Raw genomic sequence first — 21,373 nt, 5'->3', positions numbered from 1 at the left:
CTTTACCTTACACTACGGGCAATTTAGCATGGCCAATTCACCTGACCTGCACATCTTTGGACTGTGGGAGGAAACCGGAGCAACCGGAGGAAACCCACGCAGACACGGGGAGAACGTGCAAACTCCACACAGTCAGTCGCCTGAGGCGGGGATTGAACCCGGCTCTCAGGCGCTGTGAGGCAGCAGTGCTAACCACTGTGCCACCGTGCCGCCCACAATTGGGAGAGTTATCTTTGAGACAACTCTCCCAATTTTGACATATGATGTTGGTAAGGAGGAATGTGCAGGGTTGGCAGCTGGAAAGACAGAGGCTGCCACTGTCTGGTAGATTAGATTCCCTCCAGTATGGAAACAGGCCCTTCAGCCCAACAAGTCCATACTGACCCTCCAAAAAATAACCCATCCAGACCTATTCCCCTACCCTATTTTTACCATTGACTAATGCACCTAATACTATGGGCAATTTTAGCGAGGCCAATTCACCTGGCCTGCACCTCTTTTGGATTGTGGGAGGAAACGGTAGCACCTGGAGGAAACCCACACAGACAGTGAGAGAATGTGCAAACTCCACACAGACAGTTGCCCGAGGTGGCAGGTCCCTGGCACTGTGAGGCACCAGTACTAACCACTGAGCCACTATGCCGAGCCACTGTAGTTACTGTAACAAATATACAGGACAGTAACTGAAAGTTGGAAACCTAACTGATTAGCATTGGGGAACACAGGGATCCAGCTTGCAAGAAATTAGATGTAAAAGGTCTCATGGCATCATTTGATGCAAAGCATCAGGGAATCCCCAGTTTCCTGACCAATATAAGTATTCCTCAACCAGCATCGCAGTAACAAATTGAGGTTGGATTTTGTGACCTCAACCTCAAAAAATGTAACCTGTGGTATGGATTCACTCTTCCAAAAATTAGTTTGTATCTTGTACCAAGTCAATGGGAACTCCAGCTGTCTAGCAACAGATATAAGTAATTATATCTTAAATCAGGCTAACCTGCCAATCACTTAATGAATACTCACAAAAAGTAAATCAGCAAGTAAAATGCACTGATGGTTCTTTACTTTTATATTTATTTACAAAGAACAAAATAATTGTGATATTTAAAGATGAAGTACAACTACAAAGCATTTTGCTATTTTAAAGCTATGATTCTAACAATGTAAGAACTGACATTATAGAAGCATAAGATTAGCTTTTCAGGATCATATGAAATGATCTGTAAGTCAGAAATTATGACTTACCACACTTAAAGTCCAATTTTATAACATTGCTTAACATTTGAGTTTAGTGATTTGATTACAGACTATCCAGCTTTGTAACAGGCCACCCTATGGCCAGTACACAATCACAGCAGCGCCTGTATTTCCACTTTCAACTGTGCAAATTTAGATTCCAAAATATTGCTCTGAGCTTCTGGGAGTAATAATGACAAATGCTGACAATTATAGAATCATAGAGTCATTGAGGTGTACAGCATGTAAACAGACCCTTGGGTCCAACTCGTCCATGCTGACCAGATATCCCAACCCAATCTAGTCCTACCTGCCAGCACCTGGCCAATATCTCTTCAAACCCTTCCTATTCATATCCCCATCCAGATGGCTTTTAAACGTTGCAATTGTATTAGCCTCCACCACTTCCTCCGGCAGCTCATTCCAGACACGTACCACGCTCTGCATGAAAAAGTTGCCCTTGAGGTCTCTTTTATATCTTGCCCCTTTCACCCTAATCCTCTAGTTCTGGACTCCCCCAGCCCGGGAAGAGACTTTGTCTATTTATCCTATCCATGCCCCTCATGATTTTATAAACCTCTATAAAATTATCCCTCAGCCTCTGATGCTCCAGGGAAAACAGTGCCAGCCTATTCAACCTCTCCCTATAGCTCAAATTCTCCAACCCTGACAACATCCTTGTAAATCTTTTCTTAAACCTTTCAAGTTTCACAACATCCTACCGATACAAAAGAGATCAGAATTGCATGCAACATTCCTAACAGTGGCCTAATCAATGTCCAGTACAGCCGCAACATGACCTCCCAACTCCTGCACTCAATGCTCTGACCAACAAAGGAAAACATACCAAACGCCTTCTTCACTATCCTATCTACCTGCGACTCCACTTTCAAGGAGCTATGAACTGCACTCCAAGGTCTCTTTGTTCAACAACTTTCCTTAGGGCCTTACCATTAAGTGTGTAAGTCCTGCTCAGTTTTGTTTTTCCAAAATGCAGCACCTCACATTTATCTGAATTAAACTCCATCTGCCACTCCTCAGCCCACTGGCCCATGGTCAAGATCCTGTTGTAATCTGAGGTAATCTTCTTTGCTGTCCACTTCACCTCTAATTTTGGTGTCATCTGCAAATTTAGTAACTATGCCTCTTATGCTCACATCCAAATCATTTATATAAATGACGCAAAGTAGTGGACCCAGCACCGCTCCTTGTGGCATTCCACTGATCACAGGCCTCCAGTCTGAAAAAAACCCTCCACCACCACCCTCTGTCTTCTACCTTTGAGCCAGTTCTGCATCCAAATGCCTAGTTCTCCCTGTATTCCACGCGATCTAACCTTGGCTAACCAGTCTCCCATGGGGAACCTTGTCAAACGCCTTACTGAAGGCCATATAGATCACGTCCACAACTCTGCCCTCATCAATCCTCTTTGTTACTTCTTCAAAAAACTCTATCAAGTTTGTGAGACATGATTTCCCACACACAAAGCCATGTTGACTATCCCTAATCAGTCCTTGCCTTTCCAAATACATGTACATCCTGTCCCTCAGGAGTCCCTCCAACAACTTGCCCACAACTGACGTCAGGTTCACTGGTCTATAGTTCCCTGGCTTTTCCTTACCACCTTTCTAAAAAAGTGGCACCATGTTAGCCAACCTCCAGTCTTCCAGCACTTCACCTGTGACTATCGATTATACAAATATTTCAGCAAGAGGCCCAGCAATCACTTCTCTAGCTTCCCACAGAGTTCTAGGGTACACCTGATCAGGTCCTGGGGATTTATTCACTTTTATGCATTTTTATCCACTTTTAATGGGCGGCACGGTGGCACAGTGGTTAGCACTGCTGCCTCGCAGCGCCAGAGACCCGGGTTCATTTCCCGCCTCAGGTGACTGACTGTGTGGAGTTTGCACGTTCTCCCCGTGTCTGCGTGGGTTTCCTCCGGGTGCTCCGGTTTCCTCCCACAGTCCAAAGATGTGCAGGTCAGGTGAATTGGCCATGCTAAATTGCCCGTAGTGTTAGGTGAAGGGGTAAATGTAGGGGCATGGGTGGGTTGCGCTTCGGCGGGGCGGTGTGAACTTGTTGGGCCGAAGGGCCTGTTTCCACACTGTAAGTAATCTAATCTAATCAAGACATCTAGCTTCCTCTGTAATACGAACAGTTTTCAACATGTCACAATCTATTTTCCTACTTTCTATATCTTCCATGTCCTTTTCCACAGTAAACACTGATGCAAAATGCTCGTTTAGTATCTTCCCCATCTACTGTGGCTCCACACAAAGGCCACCTTACTGATCTTTGAGGGGCCCTATTCTCTCTCGAGTTACCCTTTTGTCCTTAGTGTACTTGTAAAAACCTTTTGGATTCTTCTTAACTGTATTTGCCAAAGCTATCTCATGTCCCTTTTTTGCCCTCCTGATTTCCCTCTTAAGTATCCTCCTACTGCCTTTATACACTTCTAAGGATTCATTCGATCTATCTTGGCTATACCTGACATATGTTTCCATCTTTTTCTTAACCAAACCCTCAATATTTTTAGTCATTCAGCATTCCCTACACCTATCAGCCTTTCCTTTTACCCTAACAGGAATATACTGTTTCTGGACTCCTATGATCTAATTTCTGAAGCCTTCCCATTTTTCAGCCATCCCTTTACTTGCGAACATCTGCGCACAATCGGCTTTGAGTTTTAGCCTGTGGCGATGATTTAATGATTGTCAGTATTTCTGGACCCATGACTTTTAAAAAAAATCAGTATGATTGTGAGTGTTCTTGATTTTTTTCTTTGTGAGAGTTTTACAATTGGATCAGCTAAAAATTGAAGAGCATTAGTTTCTCTCAGTTAGAAAAATCAAACCCATGGCTTGGGAAACCATTGTTTTCAATTGCAAAAGTATTGGGGTGAGATGTATGAAACAGCTTATCTTAGCTTGTTCTGTAAAGTTAGGGAACAGGTTACCTCACTGTAGAGATTTGAGTTGAAAGATCCAGGCCAGATGTGTTTGGATAGCACTCTGATCGGGTTATTTAAAATTTAAGCTCAATTTGTATCTAATCACGAAAAAGGCTATCAATCTCTCAAAACTAGGAATTGAGAGAAACAGGGATGTCAAACCTAAAAATGTGAGAGAAGGGAATTCTCTCCAGCGTGGGTACTGTAGTGTGAGTACTCTCTAATGCGGATGGTGTTGGGATCGATGGGATTGTACGTTGTCCCATGCATTCTGAAATCTGTTAAGTGTTACAGCTTGATTTATTTGATTTTATCTTTATTTCTTTTGTGTAATATATTCCTGTTTTATTGTTAAAATCAAAGCTGAGGCATTGTGTGCTTGTAATCAGTGAAAGATCACCTTGCTAACTAAAACCAAAACAAAATCTGATCTGTCAAGACAGATTTCGGTCTGGAATCTAACTCAAATTTGCTATTTGAAAATGTGGCAATTACATTCCTGCATTACAACATGACTATACTTCATAAGGATGTAATTAATTGGTTCTAAAGTGCTCTGTGACATCCTCACGTTGTGAAAGGCAGAAGGTTAAGACAAATTATTTAGTTCGTTTTTTTTTCCCTTTAGCGGTAATAACTTTCCTAGACTACTATTCTCACTGTCCCCATCACCTGACAGGCTGACTTTGTTACATGGATCAATTTGTGCATTGTGGAAAACACCAAGAAACGATCTCACCTCCAAACTGCATGTTCCTGCAGGTTACACTGCTGGTTCTTGCCAGCAATACCTCCATAAGACTACAAGACCATAAGAAATAGGAACAGAAGGCAATTTGGACATTTGAGCCTGCTCCATCATTTACTAGGATCATAGCTAATCCAACATCCCTCACGTCCAGTTGCCCGCCCTTTCCCCATAACCCTTGATACCCGTAATGGTCAAGAGTCTATCCACCTTAGTCTTAAATATACCATGAAGACTCTGCCTCCACAGCTCTCTGTGGCATCTGATGTCCATCTTAATGGGGCAGCTACTCTTCTACATGCTCAATTGTGTGAACAATCAGGTTGAGCCAAAGAATAGCATGCAAGTTAGGCAAGGCAGACATAGTAATACGCTGAATGGGTCGTGAAAATGAGCTATTAGTTTAATAAGACTCTTGGGACGAGGGTGTCACTGGAAGGCCAACATTTATTGCCCATTCCTAGTTGCACTCAAAAAAGTGGTGGTGAGCTTTTAAACTGACGCATGGCACATGCTGTAGGAGAGCCACAATCCGATTAGGGAATGAAATTCAGGATTTGACTCAGTGACACTGAGGAACAATGATATATGTCCAAGTTAAGATGGTGAGTGGCTTAGAGAGGAACTTACAGGCCAGTTGGGTGTTCAGATGCATCCGTTGCCCTGATTCTTCTTGATGGGAATGGTTGTGGGTTTGGAAGGTGTTATCTAAGACTTTTTCGTGAATTTAAGCATTGCATTTTGTGAATAGTACACACTGACACCCCTCAGTAACGGTGGTAGAGAGACTGGGTTTTTGTGGATATAGTGTCAATCATATATTGACCGTTTGTTGGTACAGAGTTCTTTAGGACAACCAACAAATCAAATGTCATATACAAAATACCCTGCAAGGATGACAACAAACACTATATTGGACAGACAAACAGGAAACTAGCCACCAAAAGACATGACCAACTATCCCTAGTATCCTTACACACAAAGAAGGACAACACATCCATCCTCGAACAGGCTAATCAGAGACATGCACAGGAATTCATAGAGGCCTGGCATTCAAATCAGAACTCCATTAATAAACAAATCGATTTGAACCCCATTTACTACCTTCTGAGAAAAAGAACAGGAAATGATATCACTCACCTTAACAGACCAAGACACATAAATAGAAAGCAAGATGGAACACCAAAGCTTCATCGGAGGCTCACTGATGATGTTACTTAGCTCACAGATGATGGTGGCGAAACATCTGAGAACAAACTTACCAGCTTAGCAAGCAAACTTACAACCTGACCCTCAACCTGAGGTACACATCTTCTCAAAAATTGCAATGAGTTACATTGCTACAGTATTCTTAGCCTTTGAGGTGCTGTTGTAGCCACTGTATATCTGTGATGAGACCAGTTGAGGTTCTAGCTGAAAATGTGTTGCTGGAAAAGCGCAGCAGGTCAGGCAGCATCCAGGGAACAGGAGAATCGATGTTTCGGGCATAAGCCCTTCTTCAGGAATCCCTGAAGAAGGGCTTATGCCCGAAACGTTGATTCTCCTGTTCCCTGGATGCTGCCTGACCTGCTGCGCTTTTCCAGCAACACATTTTCAGCTCTGATCTCCAGCATCTGCAGACCTCACTTTCTCCTCCAGTTGAGGTTCTAGTCAACTGTAACGTCATAATGTTGATAGTGGAGGATTTAGTGATGGCAACACCATTTAATAACAAAGGGTTCTCGTTAGATTTTTCGGACTGGAGATGGTCATTGCCTGGCAGTCGTGTAGCATATATGTTACTTGCCCCCTTTCAGCCAAGCCTGGATATTGTCAAGGTCTTGTTGCATTTGGACATGGACAGCTTCAGGATCTGAGGAGTCACGAGTAGTACTGAACACTGTGCAATCATCATGAAACATCCCCACTTCTGACCTTATGGTGGAGAGAAGGTCATTGATGAAGCAGCTGAAGATGGTTGGGCCTGGAACATTATCCTGAGATATCCTGGATGAACAAAGAGCAAAAATAGGATTTAAGGTTGTTAAGTGTATGATATTAGGCAGCAATTAATATTTTAAAATGACCTAAAAAAACTAACAATGGTCAACTGAACCATTTGTGATGGAAGAGGGGAAGGGAAGGTATAAGCTAAAAACATTTTGGGGAAAGAAAACTGAGTGTAGGAGAGGGGAGGTCCATAAGTACTATACTATTGACTAAGTAAGTTAAGTTGCTCTATATAACATTGTGGCCAGAAACTGGACTTGCATGCACAGTCGACATCACAGTATTTTAGAAGTCGATGGCCTAGTGGTATTATCGCTAGACTGTTAATCTAGAGCTGAAAATGTGTTGCTGGAAAAGTGCAGCAGGTCAGGCAGCATCCAAGGAACAGGAGAATCGACGTTTCGGGCATAAGCCCTTCTTCAGGCTTATGCCTGAAACGTCGATTCTCCCGTTCCTTGGATGCTGCCTGACCTGCTGCGCTTTTCCAGCAACCTATTTTCAGCTCTGATCTCCAGCATCTGCAGTCCTCACTTTCTCCTCTGTTAATCTAGAGCCACAAGTAATGTTTTAGGGATCAGAATTTGAAACCCCCCCATGGCAGATGGTCAAATTTTAATTCAGTATAAAAAGTCTGGAATTAAGAGTGTAATGATAGCTATCGATTATCGATTCCCAGAGAACCCCATCTGGTTCACAAATGCCTTTTACAGAAGGAAGCTGCCATCTTAGTCTGGACTATATGTGACTCCAGACTCCCAACAATAGATTTGACTCTAAACTGCCTTCTGGGATGGGCAATTAATACTGTCCACCCAGCAATGCCCTCATCCTGTGAATGAATTTTAAGAAATGTTAACATTACAATCTAGCTTTTAGCAGTGTGGCACCATCAGTCTTGTACAATGCTTTTGGCATTGATTTTCCTTTTACATTTATATCATTCTGGCACTACCTACAGGGGAATCTCTGATGTCCAGTAACAGTGAATATATCAAGCAGACTAAGTAACCAATCGGGAGAAAGTGAGGACTGTAGATACTGGAGATCAGAGTCCAGAGTGTGGTGCTGGAAAAGCACAGCAGGTCAGGCAGTAATCAAGGATGCTGCCTAAACTTTCCTGATGAAGGGCTTTTGCCCAAAACTTCAATTCTCCTGCTCTTCTGATGCTGCCTGACCTGCTGTGCTTTTCCAGCACCACACTCTCGACTAAATAATTAATCAGACCAAAGATCAATTGCTATCCATCTCTAATTGCCCTTGGGAAGGCAGCATACACATGAAATAAAAGTAGAAGTTGAAGTGAAATAATGGAATGGAGGGAATCTAGCTTCTCTTCTTTTCTGTCTTATTATCAACAATCCATTAGTTGTCTATTCCTGATGAAGGCTTTTGCCCAAAACGTCGATTTTCCTGCTCCTTGGATGCCGACTGACCTGCTGTGCTTTTCCAGCACAACTCTAATCTATACTCTGGTTTCCAGTATCTGCAGTCCTTGTTTTTACCTTTAGTCGTCTGCACCTACCTGTTCATTCCTTTCTCACTCCACCCCATGGTCTCACAGAACGAATACTATTCGTTGCTGCTCCTAGTTGTGATGGCTACTGGACTTGAAAGGTTAAGGTAGCGGAAATGACGGCGGATGATTCCTTTCTCACTCCACCCCATGGTCTCACAGAACGAATACTATTCGTTGCTGCTCCTAGTTGTGATGGCTACTGGACTTGAAAGGTTAACTCTGCTTCCTCTCACGGATACTACCAGACCTGCTGAGATTCTCAAGCAATTTCTGTTTTTGTTAATTTCAGATCTCCAGCATCTGTAGTTGTTTGTTTTATGTAATGGTATTGAGAATGCTTTCTCTAATTCCCATTCATTTTAAAAAAAAACGTAAGATATTTAAAATATTGGCATATTTGATTGAATTCTGCGTTTGGCTAGTTATAAAATTCCAAAAGTCACTCAATTGAGTCACACATGACATTGATAAAATTCTCAACATGCAGCTCCAGCTGGAAACCGGAGCATGCGCAATCACCGCACTTTGCCCACGCCACAGGTCGGACATGCGCAGTCTCATCGCTGGCCTACCGGTCTCAGGTTGGTTTACGTTCCGAGGCAAGGAAACGATTGGTTCGAGACAAAGTGGTGCATTTCCGAAAAAACTCCTTGTGGTTATTCATTTTGTGGTGGCGATGGCGATGCTGGCAGAACGTGAGTATAGGCCTGGCACGTGCACCGCTTTAGAAGGTCCCGCGGAGTTACTGGTTTGGGTGAGGGTGAGGGTATTCATTACAGTGTCTCACTGAAAAGTGCATTTGTACAGCACGTTTTACAATCCCAGCATGTCCCAAAATGCTTCATAGCCCATGGAGTTCTTTTTCTCATCCGAATGTTGTCGTCATGTAAAAAATCCGTACAGTAAAATACCACAAACTGCAATGTTGTCTGACTTTTTTTTTCGCTGCCATTTGAGGGGTTAATACTGTAGGCCAGGGTACTGTTCACTTTCTGAAATAGTGCTGTGGAATGTTTTACATTATCAGAGGGAAGACGGAGCCTTGGTTTAACATCCCATCAAAAAGGTAGCAACTCCCACTTGTTAGCATTATCCTGAACCACACACAAACCATCTAGCCAGCTGAGTTTGGTGAGGGGGGAGCCTGTGAGCTGACAGGAGTTAAATATGAAAAGCCAGGAATTTTATGACCTGGTTTGGGTGGGCAGTTGTTGTTAAATTGAGATGCTCAATTAATAGTGTGAAAATGATTGGTTAAATAAGCCCCCACAGGCTTAGCTATGTTGAGAACATATAAAAAGAGGTAAGCACTTAGTATTAGCTGGTGAAATCCACATTGATGCTATTAATGAGGTGGAAGATGAGGTGTTCTTCCTCCAGGTGGCAGGGGGTGAGGGAGTGGTGATGGAGGAGGCTCAGGATCTGCATGTCCTTGGTGGAGTGGGAGGGGGGAGTTGGAGCATTCGGCCCTGGGATGGTGGGTTTGGTTGGAGCAGGTGTCCCAGAGATTTTCTCTGAAGTGCTCTACAAGGATCCTGTCACCCCAGCGTAGAGGAGACCGCATTGTGAGCAACAGATACGGTAAATGACTTGTGGAAGTGTAGGTGAAACTTTGGATGTGGAAGGCTCCTTTAGGGCCTTGGACAGAGGTGGTGGGAATGGTCTTTAAAGAAAGTGGTAAGGGATGGGGAGGGAAATATATCTCTGGTGGTGGGGTCCGTTTGTAGTGGTGGAAATAGTGGAGGATAATGCGGGGGGGGGGGGGGTCTGTCCTTGTTGCAGTTGGAGGGGTGGGGTTCAAAGGTGCCCTTGAACAAGGACAGACCCCCTCCCCTGGGTCCTCACCTTCCATCCACCAACCTCTGTATACATCGCACCATCCTCTGTCATTTCTGCTACCTACAAACAGACCCCACCACCTGAGATATTTCCCTCCCTATCCCTATCTGTTTTCCATAAAGACTGTTCCCTCTGCGCCTTCCTCGTCAGATCCACCAAACCACCCTCCACTCCCAGCATGTTCCCTTGCCACTGCAGGAATTGCAAAACCTGTGCCCACACCTCCCCCCTCACCTCCATCCAATGCCCCAAAGGAAACTTCTACATCCGTCAAAGTTTCACCTGCACTTCCACACACTTCATTTACTGTATCTGTTGGGGAGACAGGACGCTTACTCGAAGAGCGCTTCAGAGAAAATCTCCAGGACATCCGCACCATCCCATGGCCGCACACTTCAACTCCACTATGCCAAGGACATGCAGATCCTGGGCCAACTCCCATCACCACTTCCTAAACTCCCGACGCCTAGAGGAAGAATGCCTCATCTTCTGCATCGGAACCCTCCAACCTCATGGGGTTGATGTGGATTTCACCAGTTTCTCATTTCCACTCCCCCACCTTATTCCAATTCTGCACTGTCCTCATGACCTGTCGTACCTCTCCATCTTCCCCCATCCACTCCACCCTCCTCTCTGACCTATCACCATTACCCCCACCTCCATCTACCTATCGCACTCTCAGCTACCTTCTCCTCCCACTTGTCTCACCACACCCTCAGCTCATCGCCCCTTCCTAATGAAGCGCTTTTGCTGGAAACTTCAACTGTTCTGCTCCTCGGATACTGCCTGACCTGCTGTGCTTTTCCAGCACCCCACCCTCAACTCTAATCTCCAGCATCTGCAGTTCTCACTTTTGCCTACTTGGTTGTTCATGTTGTCTCCCTGTACAAGAAGGGTAGTAGGGATATTCTGGGTAACTACAGAGCAGTGAGCTTGATGTCAGTGGTGGGAAAGTTGCTGGAGAAGGTACTGAGGGATAAAATCTATTTATATTTGGAAAAGAATGGGCTTATCAGTGACAGGCAACATGGTTTTGTGTGGCGGAGATCGTGCTGAACCAACTTAATAGAGTTTTTGAGGAAGTCCTACAAGCTCTGTCCTTTTGGAGGAAGAAGATGATACAAATCAAATTACAGACTACTTCTCCTATGAACATTTCTGTTATTTACTGTAAGTTCTGGGAACTAGACATTGACCATGGTGAGTTACTCTAAAAATGACATGCCAATATGTTTTTTGTACATTTTATTTTCCTGTAATAATGTTATGTGTTATTGTTATTATTCCTATGTTTCTTTTAAAACTCATTGAGAAATATTTTAACTGATTCAGTTAAGTACTGCAATTTTTAATTTTTAAAATTTATTTGGTTCACCTCTTCTCTGCACCCAACATGGAGACAAAGATTTGTGTTCAGTATGCGGTTACACTCATAAATACAACCCATCAGATTCTCACTCGGGATCATTATTTGTGTCTGAGTCCAGACAGTCGATGGCAACATGCCAGAATTTGCAAGTAATATCAAGATGAACAGCAAGAGCTTCTTTCAATATGTAAAAAGAGAGAAGCCAAAGTGAACATAGGCCTCTTAAAGAAAAAGACTGTAGAAATAATAATGGAGAACCAGGAAATGGCAGAGGAGTTGAATGAATACTTTGCATTAGTCTTCACAGTAGAAGATATTAACAGTATTTCAAAATTATGAAATAATCAAGGTGCAAAAGAAGGATAACAAGTAAACAAAATAACTATCACTAGAGAAAAAGTGCTAGGGAAACTAATGCTAAAAATTGATAGGTTGCCTGGACCTAATGGCATGCATCCTAGGATATGAAGCAATCCCTGCGGATTGGAAAACTGCCAATAGTAACACCTCGATTTAAAAGGGAAAGAAATTTACAACAATAATTACACATGGGCTACTAAGCTTGACGGAGAAAGTGAGGTCTGCAGATGCTGGAGATCAGAGATGGAAATGTGTTGCTGGAAAAGCGCAGCAGGTCAGGCAGCATCTAAGGAACAGGAGAATTGACGTTTCGGGCATTAGCCCTTCTCCTGAAGAAGGGCTAATGCCTGAAACGTCGATTCTCCTGTTCCTTAGATGCTGCCTGACCTGCTGCGCTTTTCCAGCAACACATTTCCATACTAAGCTTGACATCTGTTGTTGGAAAATTTTAGAATCCGTTATAATGAATGTAATAGCAGACCATTTCAAAATGCATCATATGGTAACGCAGAGTCAGCATGGCTTCATGAAGAGATAGTTTTGCCTGACAGATTTACCAGAATTCTTCGAGGAGGTAACATGCAGCACAGATAGAAAGCATTACATGTAACGAATTTGGATTTTTGTTTGATAAGGTACCACACGTGATTAAGATAAGAGCTCATGGCATTGGAGGTGGTAAATTAGCATGGATAGAGGATGGCGAACTAATAGAAGACAGAGTTGGGATAAAAGGAATAACTTCAGGATGGTAACCTGTAACTAGTAGTGTGCTGCAGGGATCAATACTGGCACCACAATTATTTACAGTATGTATTCATGACTTGGATGACGAAAGTGGATGTACTATGGCCAAGTTTGCAGATGGCACAAAAATAGGTGGGAAGGCAAGTGGTAATAATGGCACACAGATTTTGCAGAGGGATAAGCAAATTAAGAAGTGGACAAGAATTTGCCAGATGGAATCTATTGTGGGAAAAACGAAAGAGCTGAATATTATTAAAATAAAGAGAGACTACAGAAGAGAGGGCTTTGGGAGTTCACATCAATGAATCACAAAAAGCTGGCATCCTGATTCCGTGAGTATTGAGAAGGCAAACGGAATGTTGTCCTTTACTTCAAAGGGAATGGAGTATAAAACTCAGGAGGTTTTACTAAATCTGTACAAGGCACGACTCCAACCACAGCTGAATTACTGCAAATAGTTTAGAGAGGATTGAGACCAGAATGGTCGACGTGATCTATATGGACTTCAGTAAGGTGTTTGACAAGATTCCCCATGGGAGACTGGTTAGCAAGGTTAGATCTCATGGAAGGTAAAAACAATGACTGCAGATGCTGGAAACTAGATTCTGGATTAGTGGTTTTGGAAAAGCAGGGCAGTTCAGGCAGCATCCGAGAAGCAGGAAAATCGACGTTTCGGGCAGAAGCCCTTAATCAGGAATCCAGAACCTAGATCTCATGGAATACAGGAGGAGCTAGCCATTTGGATACAGAACTAGCTCAAAGGTAGAAGACAGAGGGTTGTGGTGAAGGGTTGTTTTTCAGATTGGAGGCCTGTGACCAGTGTAGTACCACAAGGATTGGTGCTGGGTCTACTATTTTTCATCATTTATAAAAATGATTTGAATGTGTACATAAGAGGTATAGTTAGTAAGTTTGCAGATGACACCAAAATCGAAGGTGTAGTGGACAGTTAGAAAGATTACCTTAGATTACAACGGGATCTTGATTAGATGGGTCAGTGGGAGTGGCAGATGGAGTTTGATTTAGATAAATGTGAGGTGCTGCATTTTGGGAAAGCAAATCTTAGGAGGACTTATACACTTAATGGTGTGGTGTAAAATTCCAAGCAGTGGAATGTGGTGAAACGGTTAAAAATTATGTCCCAATACATGTGTGAATCTAACCGGAATGGAGGTGTTGCTTAGTCCCGTGTGAATCTTATTACACACCTCCCCGTGTGAATCTTCTTATCTGTATGTAACCAGAATGGAATGTGTTTTTTAGCCTTGCTCTGCTGTTCACATGAATGTTTATATCTGGAAAAGAGTATATCAGCTGGAAAAGTCTCCAGTTCGGTGAGTCTGCTCCGGGGTTACGTTTAACCGCCGAGCGTGGGTTGTTGGCAACCGCTCTACGAGAACTGACGGCTCCCAGTTCCGGTAACATGTAGAGTGAGTATAAGCCAGACCCGTTGTGGCGACGCTGCGGGGAATAAAATGCCCATATTCTAGCAGACTCGCCTCTTGGTCGTTTGTTCTGTGTCAGACTACTCTCTACGAACCTGACCTTGAGAATTTTTTAAAACAAATGGTAAGGTCCTGGGGAATGTTACTAAACAAAGAGACCTTGGAGTGCAGGTTCATAGCTCCCTGAAAGTGGAGTTGCAACTAGATAGGATAGTGAAGGCAGCGTTTGGTATGCTTTCTTTTATTTCAGAGTATTGAGTACAGGAGTTGGGAGGTCATGTTGCAGCTGTGCAGGACATTGGTTAGGCCACTGTTGGAATGTTGCGTGCAGTTCTGGTCTCCTTCCTATTGGAAAGATGTTGTGAAACTTGAAAGGGTTAAGAAAAGATTTACAAGGATGTTGCTAGGTTTGGAGGATTTGAACTTTAGGGAGAGGCTGAATAGGCTGGGGCGATTTTCCCTGGAGTGTTGAAGGATGAGGGATGACCTTGTAGAGGTCTATAAAATCATGAGGGGCATGGATAGGATAAATAGACAAAGTCTTTTCCTTGGGTTGGGTGAGGCCAGAACTAGAGGGCAAAGGTTTAGGGTGAGGGGGCAAGATATACAAGAGACCTAAGGGGCAACTTTTTCACGCAGAGGGTGGTATGTGTATGGAATGAGCTGACAGAGGAAGAGGTGGAGGCTAGTACAATTGCAACATTTAGAAGCTATCTGGATGGGTATATGAGTAGGAAGGTTTTGGAGAGATATGGGCCGGATGCTAGCAGGTGGGACTACATTGGGTTGGGATATATGGTCGGCCCGGACGTGTTGGACTGAATGGTCTGTTTCTGTGCTGTACATCTCTATGACTCTAAGTGACCAAATTGACAGGTGAAGATGTCATATACATGGACTTCAGTAAGGTGTTTGATAAGGTTCCCCATGGTAAACTAATGGAAAAAGTGAAGTCACATGGTGTGCAGGGTGTTCTAGCTAGGTGGATAACGAACTGGTTGAGCAACAGGAGACAGTAGTAGTAGTAGTTCAAGGCAGTTTCTTGAAATGGAGAAAGGTGACCAGTGGTGTTCCACAGGGGTCAGTGCTGGGGCCACTGTTGTTTGTGATATACATAAATGATCTGGAAGAGGGCACTGTTGGTCTGATCAGCAAGTTTGTCGATGACACGAAGATTGGTGGAGTAGCAGAAAGCATAGGGGACTGTCAAAGAATACAGGAGAATATAGATAGACTGGAGAGTTGGGCGGAGAAGTGGCAGATGGAATTCAATCCAGGCAAATGTGAGGTGGTGCATTTTGGGAAGTCTAATTCTAGAGCGAATTATACAGTAAATGGAAGAGCCTTGGGAAAACTTTGAGCAGAGAGATCTGGGAGTTCAGATCCATTGTACCCTGAAGGTTGCTGCACAGGTGGATAGAATGGTCAGAAAGATATCTGATATGCTTGCCTTCATCAGACGGGATATTGAATACAAGTGCTGACAGGTCATGTTAAAATTGTATAAGACATTGGTTCGGCTGCATTTAGAATAGTGTGTACAGTTCTGGTCGCCACATCACCAAAAGGATGTGGATGCTTTGGAGAGGGTGCAGAGAGGGTTTACGAGGATGTTGCCTGGTATGGAAGATGCTAGCTATGAAGAGAGGTTGAGTAGGTTAGGATTGTTTTCATTAGAAAAAAGGAGATTAGGCAGGACTTGATTGAGGTCTACAAAATTATGAAGGGCATAGACAGGGTAGATAGAGATAAGCTTTTTCCCAGGGTGAAGGATTGAATAACAAGAGATCATGCTTTCAGCGTGAGAGGAGAAAAGTTTAAGGGGGATACACACGGCAATTACTTTACATAGAGGGTGGTAGGTGCCTGGAGCATGTTGCCAGCAGAGGTAGTAGAGGCAGGCATGGTAGATTCATTTAAGATGCATCTGGACAGATGCATGAGTAGGTGGGTAGCAGAGCGATACAGATGCTTAGGAATTGGGCGACAGGTTTAGACAGTAGATTTGGATCACCTCAGGCTTGGAGGGCTGAAGGGCCTGTTCCTGGGCTGTAAATTTTCTTTGTTCTTTGTACTTTGTATGAGCTGTTGCATTGACTACATGACAGTACTTGGGACACATAATTTAGGTAGTAATTATACAGCAATCACTTCAGTACAGGATATAATGGTACCATTGTGCTTTGTTACAAATACTTAGGCATTAAACATGTCAAAAATTAGTTATGTTTAAAAATAACAGTCTCAGGTGCATCAATTGAAAACTGATTGAAAGTGTTAAAGAATTAATTGACTCTGATGCCTTCATCTCCAACAGACATGTGCAACCAGATATATAATCCTGCAACTTGTGTAACACTGTTCAGTACATTTTGAGCTAAAACAAGAAATGTGAAGCTAAATCTGCTGTCCACAGCAAATATGTCATTTGAAGAGAAAAAGCAAATGTACATTCAGATGTGCAAAATAAGTTGCTTCTTTCTAACCTGACTCCCTTCACTTTTCTCCTCTTTTTTTTCCTTCCCTTCCCTTGATATCCAGGAGATAATGAGGACTGCAAATGCTGGAGAAGTTAGAGTCAATGAAGTGTGGTGCTGGAAAAAGCATAGCAGGTCAGGCAGCATCTGAGGAGCAAGACAGTCGATTTGGGCTTAACCCTTCATCAGGTCCTGACCTGCTATGCTTTTTGCAGTGCCACATTTTATTGACTTTTCCTTGATATCCCACTTATTATCTTGTTTGACTTGTACTTGGGGACTTGTGTGGAGTGACAGATGTGGGACTAATGTCTCTGGTGTAAGTATAACAGAAACGGAATTTGCAAGACCAGATGGAATATCAATCGGGTTTCCTTTTTTATTTTGTAGCCCGTAAAAAGCAGAAGTGGTCTGTGGATCCAAGGAACAACACCTGGAGCAATGATGAGTCCAGATTTGGGCAGAAGATGTTGGAAAAAATGGGGTGGTCAAAAGGAAAGGTGAAAGCGGAGTGAAATGTGTGAATTATGAATAATTTGTTTGGTTTTTATTAGAATGTTTAAGGATGATTTTTAAAACATTATCCACCTTCTCAGGTACAGTTTGTCCTGATTTGCTCTGTCTAAACTCCCTCTAATTTTGAACATCTTGAATAAATCTCCCTTTTGCCTTCTCTGCTCTAAACAGAACAATCATAGCTTCCTGGACTACTTCATGTAGATGAAAGTTTGTACCCTTGGCACCTAGTCAAAAATACTGTATTGTGGATATTGGAAATCGAAATAAGAGCAGAAAATGCTGAAAATGTTTAACAGGCCTTGCAGCATCTGTGGAGAGAAGGAGAAAAGTTAATATTTCCAGTTGATTGCTTCTTTGTAATTTATTCATGAGATATGGGCTTCATTACAGAGCTTACTACTCATCCCTTATTATCCTTGAGAGGTGGTGGTGAACTGCCTTCGTGACCAGCTGCAAACTATTTAGTGTAAGTAGACCCACAAATTCATTTGGGAGGGAGTTCCAGGACTTTGACACAACAACAATGAAGGAACAGTGATACATTTCCAAGTCAGGAAGGCACATTCCTTGGTGGAGAACTTGCAGGTTGTGGAGTTCCCATGTACCCGTTGTTCTTATGAATTTGGAATATGCTGTAGTCTTTGTGATTTTCTGCAGTTCATCTTGAATATGGTACATATTGCTGCTACTGAGCATCAAAGTTTGAAAGTATGAATGTTTGTAGAGGAAGTACTATTAAGTGGGTTGCTTTGTCCTGGATCATGTCAAAATCCTGAGTGGTGTTGGAGTTGCATACCTACAGATAAGTAGGGAATAATCCATCACACTCCTGATTTGTGCTTTGTAGATGGTGGACAGGCTTTGGAGAGTAAGAAAGTGAGTTATTTGCTGCTATCTTCTGAGCTCATTGAAATATACAAGATTCTTCAAGGGTTGACAGGGTACATGCTAAAAGGATGTTTCACCTCTTGGGAGAGTCTCGGACCAGAAGGTGAAGTCTCAGAGTTGAGGGGTGCAAATTAAAGACTGAGGAGAGGAGGAATTTTTCTCAAAGGGTTGAGAGTCTTTAGAAATTCTAGCCACAGACACATGTGGGGGCAGTGTTCTTGTGTATATTTCACAGGCTGAAATAGGTAGAATTCTTGATAGAGGAGGAATCAAGGGGTATGGAAAAAGGGCAGGAAAGATGTGAAGGATCAGCCATAATCTATCTAAAATCTGAGCAGACTCCAGGGGCTGTAACTACAAGGGCAGATCATATGGCAAGTCCAGTTCAGTTTCTGGTCCATAGTAACCCAAGGATGTTGATAGTGTGGGGTTCAGCAATTGTACTGCCTTAGAATGTCAAGGGAAGATGGTTTGATGCTCTCTTGTTGGAGAAGATCATTGCTTGGCACATGTCACCTGCCACTTGCCCAGCTGGGTGTTGTCAGAATCAGCACATGTGAAAGAAATTAGAAATAATTCATGTTTAGGTAAGTACAGCGGCTGGTAAGTTGGATGAGTTAGTGCTTGAAGGAAAGAAAGGAAAGAAGAAAATGGGAGGTCTGTTATAGGGTGACAGGCAGGTGGTTTTTAGTAGCAAAGGATCACAGTACAAATAAGGGTAAGTAATGAGACAGGAAAAGAAGCAAAAGATAGGTATAGAGCAGGGAAAATGACAAAAACAGAATAATTTCTAATAGGTGCTTTCTTTCAAAAAAGGAAGCATCTGACATAATTAAAATCTGTTGAGTCCAGGAAGCTGTGAAGTACCAAACAGGTGTTTTTCTTTAAGCTTCTGGTTCTGTCACTCGCAAAAATCTCTTTACACCTTCTTTACATCCTTCGTGAAGTATCCAATGTGATTTTCTAGCTGGAACCTAAATAACTATTTGGAAAGGTTACATAACACAGACATAGGAGCAGGAGTTGGCCATTCGACCCCTTACGTCTGCTGCACCATTTTAGATCATGATTGTTGTCTACTTCAATGTTATTTTCTGTGCTATTCCCATGACCTCTTTGTTTCAGTAATTTGCTGCTGTTTAAAACATGAACATTCCTGTTTGTTTCCTTTTTAAACGGCATTCCAACTTGCCCTCTCTCAGTTCAACGTTAATGTTCGTATACACAACAGTCTTTCTTTTACCCCTCTTGAAATTGTATCAGTTAGTGTTGCTTCAACTCATATCTTACCAGAATAAAACCTTTGAACATATGAAAGGGGGACAGATGTGTAGACCATTTGGTTCGTCAAGTCTGCTTTGCAGTTCAACCAGATCCTGGCTGATTTGTTTGTATGTTGAATTCCACATTCCCATCTATCCCCAAATAACCTTATATTCTTGGGAGGCAAGAGAATCAATGTCTGCCTTAAAAATATTTAATGGTTCTGTAGTCACCTTGTGAGGCAGATTTCCAAAGTTGATTTATCCTCAGAGAAAAAAAAATTCTCCTCTTGGTTCTGAAAGGATGACCCCTAGTTCTCTAGTTCTGAGCTTACCTGCAAGAGGAAACATCTATTCCATGCCTATCTTGTCAAGATCATTCAGGATTGTATAAACTTCAATTAAGTCACCCCTCACTCTTTCAAACCCCATGTGGAAACAAGCTCTGTCTGTCCAACCTATTCTCACAAGACAATTTGATCGTTCCAGATACCTTCTCTGAAATGTCGAAGTGTGGGGTGCTGGAAACGCATAGCCGGTTAGGCAACATCTAACAAGCAGGAGAATTGACTCTCCGCTTGTTAGATGCTGCATCACCGGCTGTGCTTTTCTAGCACCACACTCTTCGACTCTGATCTCCAGCATCTGCAGTCCTCACTTTCTCCCTTCTCTGAATTGTTTCTAATGCTTTTAGTCCTTCGTTTAATATTTGAAATGTGGTCTCACCAATGCCTGGTATGATTGAAGTATACCATCTTTTATTTCATGTTCAGTTTTTTTCATAATAACCTTCTCAATCACTTGCTGTAGCTGCATGTTAATTGTTTTGGATTGGAACATCTGGAGTCATAGAACATAGAAGAATACAGCGCAGTACAGGCCCTTTGGCCCTCGATGTTGCGCCGATCCAAGCCCACCTAACCTATACTAACCCACTATCCTCCATATACCTATCCAATGCCCGCTTAAATGCCCATAAAGAGGGAGAGTCCACCACTGCTACTGGCAGGGCATTCCATGAACTTACGACTCGCTGAGTGAAGAACCTACCCCTAACTTCAGTCCTATATCAACCCCCGCTTAATTTAAAGCTATGCCCCCTTGTAATACCCGACTCCATACGCGGGAAAAGGTTCACACTGTCAACCCTATCTAACCCCCTAATCATCTTGTACACCTCAATCAAGTCACCCCTAAACCTTCTTTTCTCTAATGAAAACAGCCCCAAGTGTCTCAGTCTTTCCTCATACGATCTTCCTTCCATACCAGGCAACATCCTGGTAAACCTCCTCTGCACCCGTTCCAGTGCCTCCACATCCTTCCTATAGTATGGCGACAAAAACTGCACACAATACTCCAGATGCAGCCGCACCAGAGTCTTATACAACTGCAACATGACCCCAGGACTCCGGAACTCAATCCCTCTACCAATAAAAGCCAGTACGCCATATGCCTTCCTCACCGCACTATTTACCTGAGTGGCAACTTTCAAAGATTTGTGTACATGGACACCAAGATCCCTCTGCTCATCCACACTACCAAGTATCCGACCATTAGCCCAGTACCCCATCTTTTTGTTATTCTTCCCAAAGTGAATCACCTCACACTTAGCTACATTGAACTACATTTGCCACCTTTCTGCCCAGTTCTAAAGCTTATCTATATCCCGCTGTAACCTGCCACATCCTTCCTCACTGTCAACAACTCCTCAGACTTTCGTATCATCCGCAAACTTGCTCACCCAACCTTCTAACCCCTCTTCCAGGTCATTTATAAAAATGACAAACAGCAATGGTCCCAAAACAGATCCTTGCGGAACACCGCTAGTGACGGCACTCCAAGATGAACATTTGCCATCAACTACTACCCTCTGTCTTCTTCCATCCAGCCAATTCCTAATCCAAACCTCCAACTCACCCTCAATGCCATACCTCCAATGGGGACATTGTAAGGTTTGTTCTGTGAGTATGACTGTGTCAGGCTGTTACTTGACTAGTCTCTGAGACAGCTTTCCTAAATTTT

The 21,373-nt window shown here is 43.0% G+C and overlaps 1 protein-coding gene and 1 long non-coding RNA gene across 3 annotated transcripts in view; one reads left to right on the top strand and one right to left on the bottom strand.

Moving 5' to 3' along the window:
- LOC122543596 overlaps positions 1-8,536 on the bottom strand; it is an 11,538-nt gene extending 3,002 nt beyond the window's left edge. The window contains exons 1-2 of the long non-coding RNA XR_006310111.1: positions 8,452-8,536; positions 6,855-6,926 (exon numbers count right to left, since the gene is read on the bottom strand). This is a non-coding gene — a long non-coding RNA (uncharacterized LOC122543596). The remainder of the gene's footprint in view (positions 1-6,854; positions 6,927-8,451) is intronic.
- A 338-nt stretch (positions 8,537-8,874) lies between these two features.
- Positions 8,875-21,373, top strand: part of pinx1 (PIN2 (TERF1) interacting telomerase inhibitor 1) — a 97,947-nt gene continuing 85,448 nt past the window's right edge. Inside the window, exons 1-2 of one of the 2 annotated variants that reach the window (XM_043682408.1) lie at positions 8,996-9,140; positions 17,073-17,182. In XM_043682408.1, coding sequence (XP_043538343.1) covers positions 9,122-9,140; positions 17,073-17,182 — 129 coding nt within the window. In that variant the 5' untranslated portion in view covers positions 8,996-9,121. Of the gene's footprint in view, positions 9,141-17,072; positions 17,183-21,373 lie in introns of both variants that reach the window. The other variant, XM_043682401.1, reaches the window with a different exon arrangement.

The sequence above is a fragment of the Chiloscyllium plagiosum genome, chromosome 3 (assembly GCF_004010195.1).
Source record: "Chiloscyllium plagiosum isolate BGI_BamShark_2017 chromosome 3, ASM401019v2, whole genome shotgun sequence".
In the NCBI taxonomy this organism is placed as follows: Eukaryota; Metazoa; Chordata; class Chondrichthyes; order Orectolobiformes; family Hemiscylliidae; genus Chiloscyllium; species Chiloscyllium plagiosum.
Note: the sequence above shows the minus strand (reverse complement) of the source record. Positions and strands in the feature narration are given on the sequence as shown.